The sequence below is a fragment of the Panonychus citri genome, unplaced genomic scaffold (assembly GCF_014898815.1).
Source record: "Panonychus citri isolate SS breed McGregor unplaced genomic scaffold, ASM1489881v1 Contig00028, whole genome shotgun sequence".
Classification (NCBI taxonomy): domain Eukaryota; kingdom Metazoa; phylum Arthropoda; class Arachnida; order Trombidiformes; family Tetranychidae; genus Panonychus; species Panonychus citri.
The window spans coordinates 264,525-271,748 of NW_026515433.1; the positions used below are offsets into that span (position 1 = coordinate 264,525).

Genomic DNA, 7,224 nt, shown 5'->3' on the forward strand with positions numbered 1-7,224 from the left:
AAATTCTGATTTTTTCTGTGTTCAATATGTTTGGTGAAAAGTTAGAAACTGAGAAAAAACTCGAATATCAAAACGTTGTAATTGCTCTTTGTCAACTTAGACCATCAGTCAACTAATCAATGTTCGTGATCATCGCACTTACAATTGATATTTTCTATTTGCTTTGTTTATTAGAAAGTGTTTTCTATTCATCCACAATTAATTTTCTGCTTTTTGGTCATTTTATTAAATCTCTATTCAATTAGTCAATTGATCGTAATTACGATAATCTGATGATTTATTCATTTCGATTTCTGATAATCGAACGGTTCAGTAGTAGTAAAACTACACAGTTGAGCACACTTTTTTTCTGTTTTCTCTTTCTTTTTCTCTTTCTCATCTCTTTCTTTTTCTCTTTCTTTTTATACACAGTATGAACCACCTCTCTTTCTTTTTTCTCTTACTTTTTCTCTTTCTTTCTCTCTTTCTTTTGGATACACAAAATGAGTCACTTTGTAACGAGACAGTCTATTTATAGCCGACATATTTTCTCAGGTATAAATAGAGCTGACGATTTCAATTTTCTTTTAATCATGGTTGAATCGTTTGACGAGTATGATCAAATAGCAAGAATATACCCATACAGATATCATTACAATTATAATGGTATTGGTGGTTCAAGACCACGTCATCCAGAGTACAGAAACCCTATAACTCGTCTTGAATCATTTGTTAATTGGCCAAGGCCGGATATAGACATCGGAAAGTTAACAGACGCTGGATTTTTCTACGAAGGTAACGAAGATAAAGTAGTTTGCTTCCATTGTGACAGTGTACTTTTCAATTGGCAGACAGATGATGATCCATTCGTTGAACATGGTATACATAGCAAAACTGCTATTTTATGTATAAAATGTGGTTGCGATTTTCCTTTACGTTGTGTTTTAGAAACTAAACCACAAATACCAAAACCAGAACTACTGAGAGTGGATATCGGCAGATACAAGTGTAAAATCTAGAGAAAAGGAAATTGGTTGTATTTTCCATCCTTGTGAACATACAGTGTCTTGTACGGACTGTGCAATTGATCTTGATTCGTGTCCAATTTGTAAAACTAGTATTCGAAAAATACTACGTTTATCACTAGTTGATTAAATGGTGCTTTGTGAAGAAATTGTTATCAACAATATTGTAATATCATTTAAATTGAATAATAAGTTGGATCGACAAATCGTGAAAGCATGTTGTCCATCTGTTGATTATCCCAAACGTTTTTCAGGAGGAATACTGAAGCTTGATGGTGGTTGTTTATTAATATTCAATTCTGGTAAGATCAATGTTACAGGAGTAAAAACTTATGCCGCTGCATATGAGCTAATTGACAAGTTTTGTGATCTTTATCCAGATAATTTATATAAAACAGAAGCCAAGGTAGTAAATATTGTCGCACATTCGAGATTAAATTCTAATTTCAAATATTATCATCTCAATAAATTTCCTTATTATTCATATGAGCCTGAACTATTTCCTGGTGTACATGTTAAAGTCGATAACACAAAGGTAATTTTTATCATCTTCAAAAGAACCGGACGAGTTACTGTTACTGGTATTCGTGACATTATCGATATAGAAAAATACTTCATTCTGTTTGAACAATTATATAAAGGATAATTTTTTCTTAGTAAAAGTTAATCATGGACAAAGCGGAAGAATATAGGATTTGGTGCAAGAAGGTGCTTTTCTCGGTACAAATATTGGTTCTATTATCAATGGTGTAACTGCTATCGCTAATATAGTATTCAAGACGGAAACTTACCACTTTGGACAGCACTTTTAGGATCATCACTTGGTTATCTATTACCGACCCTCGTTACAGAAATTATAAAGCTGAAGATAGAAAATCTTCTCCCAATGTATCAGTTCCCTCATCAATTGTAACTTGATGATTTAATATAAAATGAATAAAGAAATTAATTAAACACAAAATGTATTCTGTTCATTTGAAGCATCCATTCACAATGTATGTATCTGGGCCTACAGGCTCTGGTAAGACATACTTTGTGCGAAATATGATAAACCTAGCAGAGAAAATTTGTGACCCCCCTCCAGTTAAAATAACCTACTTTTATGGAGAATATCAAAAAGAATTTAGTTCAATGAGTAATGTTACTTTTGTAGAAGGGCTCCAAGAGGATATGATTAACCAAGCCGGAGGAGCTGACCCTGAATGGATAATAATAGATGATTTAATGTTTGAAGCAGCTAATCAGAGTTTTATAAGTAATCTTTTTACACGTGGTTCACATCATCGTAATATATCAGTAATTTTTATAACTCAAAACTTTTTTGTTAAAGGTAAAGAGATGAGAAATATTAGTTTAAATAGTCAGTATGTAGTGTGTTTCAAAAATCCGAGAGACAAATCAATGATTTCAAATATTGCGCGTCAAATGTTTCCATCAAGGATTAAAAAACTTCAACAGATCTTCGAAGATGCTACATCGAAACCTTATTCATATCTGTTCTTTGATTTGAAACCTGATACACCTGAAAAGCTTCGATTATTAGCCAACAATTTCAATGAAAATGATGACCCAATGTATGTTTATCCACTATAATTTATATAAAAGAAATTGTTGTTTTAACGTTATTCAACATGACAGTTGAAGGAGTCATCAAGTGTCTACCGACATTAAAAAGACTTGCTAATGAAAAATCAAAAACTGAAAGAAATAAGTTATTAAGAAAATCAAAGTCTTGTATATTCTATGCAATTTCAGATATAAGTAAAAACACACTAAACGGAAATATACCTATCAATCAAATACAACAAAGGAAAATTAGCAAGTTTAAGGCTCAGATAAGACTCTTATCAAGAAAGTCAGGGGTTCCTTTAAAGAAACGTAAAGAAATTGTGTATCAAACAGGTGGAGCTTTCACCAGCTACTGTTACCTGCTCTATCATACTTTGGTGAAAAGTTGATTAATAAGTACAAATGAACACAATATCAAAGATGGTGTTAATTCCAGAAAAGAATATCAATTACTTAAAACAATATAAAAGAAGTTCAAGAAGTTGTTGACAAACCGATCGAACCTCCACTTTTAGATGAATATAAAAAGACGTTCAATAAAGCCGTTAAGGAGTTTGAAAAGAGACCACTGAAAAAGAAAAATAAACAAAAAACACTCCCAATTATAAAATGGACAAGCGTGAAGAAATTCTGAAGAATATTTATTATGACATTAACAACAATGGAAGTTTTGGTGGTGTTAATCGACTATTTGTTGCTGTCAGGAGAGTTGATCCGAGCATTGACATAAATTTTGTCAAAGATTGGTTACAAGGTCAAGAGACATATACAAATTTTCGATCAAGAAAAAAGAACTTTTCACGTTTACCTGTATTAGTTGATAGGCTGGATGAACAATGGCAAGCCGACTTGATGGATATGTCATATTGGGCTAAAGATAATAATAATAACCGCTATCTACTGGTAGTAATTGACGTATTGAGTAGATTTGCCTGGGTTGAGTCTGTTAAAGACAAATCATCATCAACAATTACAGGTACTTTTAGGAAACTATTTGACAATGGAAGAAAACCAGAAAAGTTACAAACTGATCAAGGTAAAGAGTTTAAAAACAAAAGATTCCAAGACTTTTGTTCAAGTGTTGGAGTTCATTATTTCACAACAACAGACAATTCGGTAAAATGTGCATTAGCTGAAAGATTTATAAGAACTTTAAGAGCAAAAATATACAGGTATATGTACCACAATAAATCAAATAGATATATTGATGATTTACAAAAGATTGTTGATAATTACAACAATTCATTCCATAGAACAATTAAAACAAGCCCAAATTTGGTGACCAAGGACAACCAACAGGAAATAGTTCAAACAATTCAAAGATCAATAAAATCAAGACCTAAAAAGCAGAGAACAATTAAAGTAGATGATCATGTGAAAATTCCTCTCAACCCAATGACTGGTGAAAAAGGTGCTAGTCAACAATGGACTGATGAGGTGTTCAAAGTCGCAAGAGTTAAAGAGACACCTGGTCATACTGTTTACAAGCTGAAAGACTTGATGGATGAAAACATTACATCAATTTTCTATCCAGAAGAAGTGCAAAAGGTTAAATATGACCCTAATTCAGAGTATAGAGTGGCCAAAGTACTTGATCGTGTTTATGATCGAAGGAAAAGATTATATAAGCACTTGATACGATGGGAAGGATGGCCAAAAAAGTTTGATACTTGGATCTGGGACGAAAGTAAGACGAGTAAGGATGGATAGAGACTCATTCACAATTGATCTCGTTTCAAATGGATCAATGAATTTTTACCCTGACAACACAATTTCAGCTTTTCAAAATCGAATTGACCCTCCTTTAGAGTTGAATGGGGATTGGGAAGCAGCTTTAACAGAAGTATATTTTCCACTTAAATTTGCTGGGGAAGCTGAGATTAAATATAGATTAAAAATTAAGCGTTTTTATGCTTTTACAAATGAAAAAATTTTTGCTATGACTAATGATTGGGTTTATGTGTCGAGTACAAAAACAGTACCATTTTTTTTGAACGATTCTCCTGAAAAAATTTTAAAAAGTTTACAACAAAGTTTTGATGAAGCGATGAAAGAGTTACCAACCGAGTACATAAAAGAGACTACACCTGCTGACTATCCGTTGAGAATCGGAACTGATAAACTACAGATCGGTGTACAATACTTTGGTGTGGATTCTATGGGAATCTCAGTAAACTATGGACTTGACTTTCCCAAAGTAAAATGTTCAATTTTCAACGAAGCAGGCGAGTACCAGAGAGCTTTTAAATATTATCTTCAGAAAATGAATAAAGACCTTCTTGAGAATAATTTACACGGTTGCATTTATGTACCAATATTTGACATAAAAGTAAAAAAGGTCTTGGGGATTGATAAACTTGAAGATGATTGGTGGTCTTACGCAAATAAGGAAAAGTTGCTTCCTCCGTCTCTAAAATTCAATTTGGACGCTGCAAACGATAAAATTTTTTTAATGTATTTATACACTGATATCATACGTGATCATATGATCGGTGGCACACAGGCTCCTGTACTTCGAGCTGTCCCATTAACAAGTGGGATTTTTAAGGACATTGGGTATTGTACTTTTAATCAAAGAATATATTACCCAATTCGAAAAAACCATATTGAAAGCATAAGTGTATTGGCAACACATGATAGTGGAGATCAGGTTGCCTTTGAGGGTAAAGGAAGAATGTTTCTAAGTTTAGACTTTCGTAAAAAAGTTGTATAAAGACCAACAGCGTTTTCTAAACTATCATCGATATGCATCGAAAAGCTTATTGTCCTAAAGATAATGACTTTAGTCATTATTACTCAAGTCAAACTGGTTCTGGATTTGGTGATATTAGAGTTGTTAGAGCACCACGTTACCAACGAGGGTACGGATTCGGTAGTTTTATATCAAGACTTGCTATGCCAATAATTAAATATCTTGGACAGGAAGCTTTAGATAAGGGAGTACAACTTGGTAAAAAAGTCGCTCAAGACCCAAAAATTCAACAAGCACTCAAGACTGGGGTAACTAATCTAGCATCAAAGGGTCTAACGAAACTTCAACAGAAGGTTGAGAGTATCCAAAAAGGTAAAGGAAGAAAAAGGTTATATAAAAGGAAAACAATTAAAAAGAAAACAACAGGTAAAAAGAGACCAGTCAACAAGACAAAGAGAAAATCAAAGAGAACATCTCGTGACATTTTCAACAAGAAATAATGGAATTTATACACAATGAATCATCACCAGCCACTGCTGAGCTTGATTTATTCAAATTACCACCTACACAAACTGTTGTTGAATCAATGTATGATGTTGAATATCGACCTGTAGGATCCCTTGATGAAGGAAAGTTTTGAATTTGTTGTACCTTCGTCTGAACATTATACGGATCTATCAGTTCTTACTTACATGGAAAATCAAAATTGAGTACAAAGATCCAATACTAGCTACAGATACAATTACACCCGTGAATAACTATGCTGTATCATTATTCGAAGAACTTGATGTTTATCTCGGAAATGTGAATGTAACGACAGGTAATAGTTTGTTTCATTATCAATCATTTATCGAAGATTTGTTTTTCAAGTATAAATCACCTGTTGATGCTTGTCAATTGATTGATGATGATGATAAAAGAATCAATCGAATTAAAGATTCATTTGACTTCATTCTACCAATTCATGCACCAATGTTTCAACAAGAAAAGTTTTTGATTGATGGAGTACCTATTGTTTTACGGTTCAAACTGGCACCTGCAACTTTTGGCTTAACATGTTCAAAGTCGGGATCAATTTCATTAAAGTTTGAACAAATGTCATTATTCATTAGGCGAGTAAAGTTATTCATGCCTGTTCAGATGACTATTGAACAAAATCTAGCTAAATCAATGGCCAAGTATTACTTTCAACGAAATGAAGTTAAATCTTATCACCTTGTGAACGGATTTGCTGCCAGTAGTATCGATAATGTTTACAATGGACAGTTACCACGAAAAGTAATAATTGGATTTGTAACTGATAAGGCATTTAATGGTGACATTACGACCAATGCATTTTCATTTAAACATAAAGACATGAAGGAATGTCATTGGTTGTTAATGGTGTCAAGATTCCAAGTTCAGCATTCAAACCTGATTTCAAAAACAAGATTTATATGAGAGAGTATTACAACATGTTCAGAGCTATGAATCAAGAGTTTGGAGTGCCTAAAATTAATATCAAGTACTCTGATTATGCTGACAAGTACCCATTGTTTGTGTTTGATCTTACAGATGATGGTACATTGGCAACAGACTCTGGTGCTCTCTCAATGATTAAAAGGGGAAGTGCTCGAATTGATATACAATTTACCGAAGCTTTGACTGAGGGATTACACATGATTGTATTTGGAATATATGATAGTGTGATTCAAATAAATTCAAATAGAGCTATAACAACAGATTATTGATGGCTTTATCGACAATTGATATTGATAGCCATCTCAACAGATTCTCAGAGTTCAAAGGTGTTTTCGCAATTGATAAATTACCATTTGAACTTTTTGAAAAGCCGTTTGGTATAGTAATAAATCTAGATCCTAGTTGGAAACCAGGCTCTCATTGGACTGCTTAGTTTGTATCAGAATATGGAAATGGTGAATATTTTGACTCATTTGGAACTGCACCACCCGATGCTAT

General features: G+C 33.0%; 1 protein-coding gene across 1 annotated transcript; it reads left to right on the top strand.

Annotated features, from left to right (window-relative positions):
* Window positions 1-572: 572 nt before the first annotated feature.
* Window positions 573-998, top strand: LOC128397013 (baculoviral IAP repeat-containing protein 7-B-like). The gene has a single exon (XM_053357677.1). The coding sequence runs from the start codon at window positions 573-575 to the stop codon at window positions 996-998; it is 426 nt and encodes a 141-aa protein (XP_053213652.1).
* The last annotated feature ends 6,226 nt before the right edge of the window (window positions 999-7,224 follow it).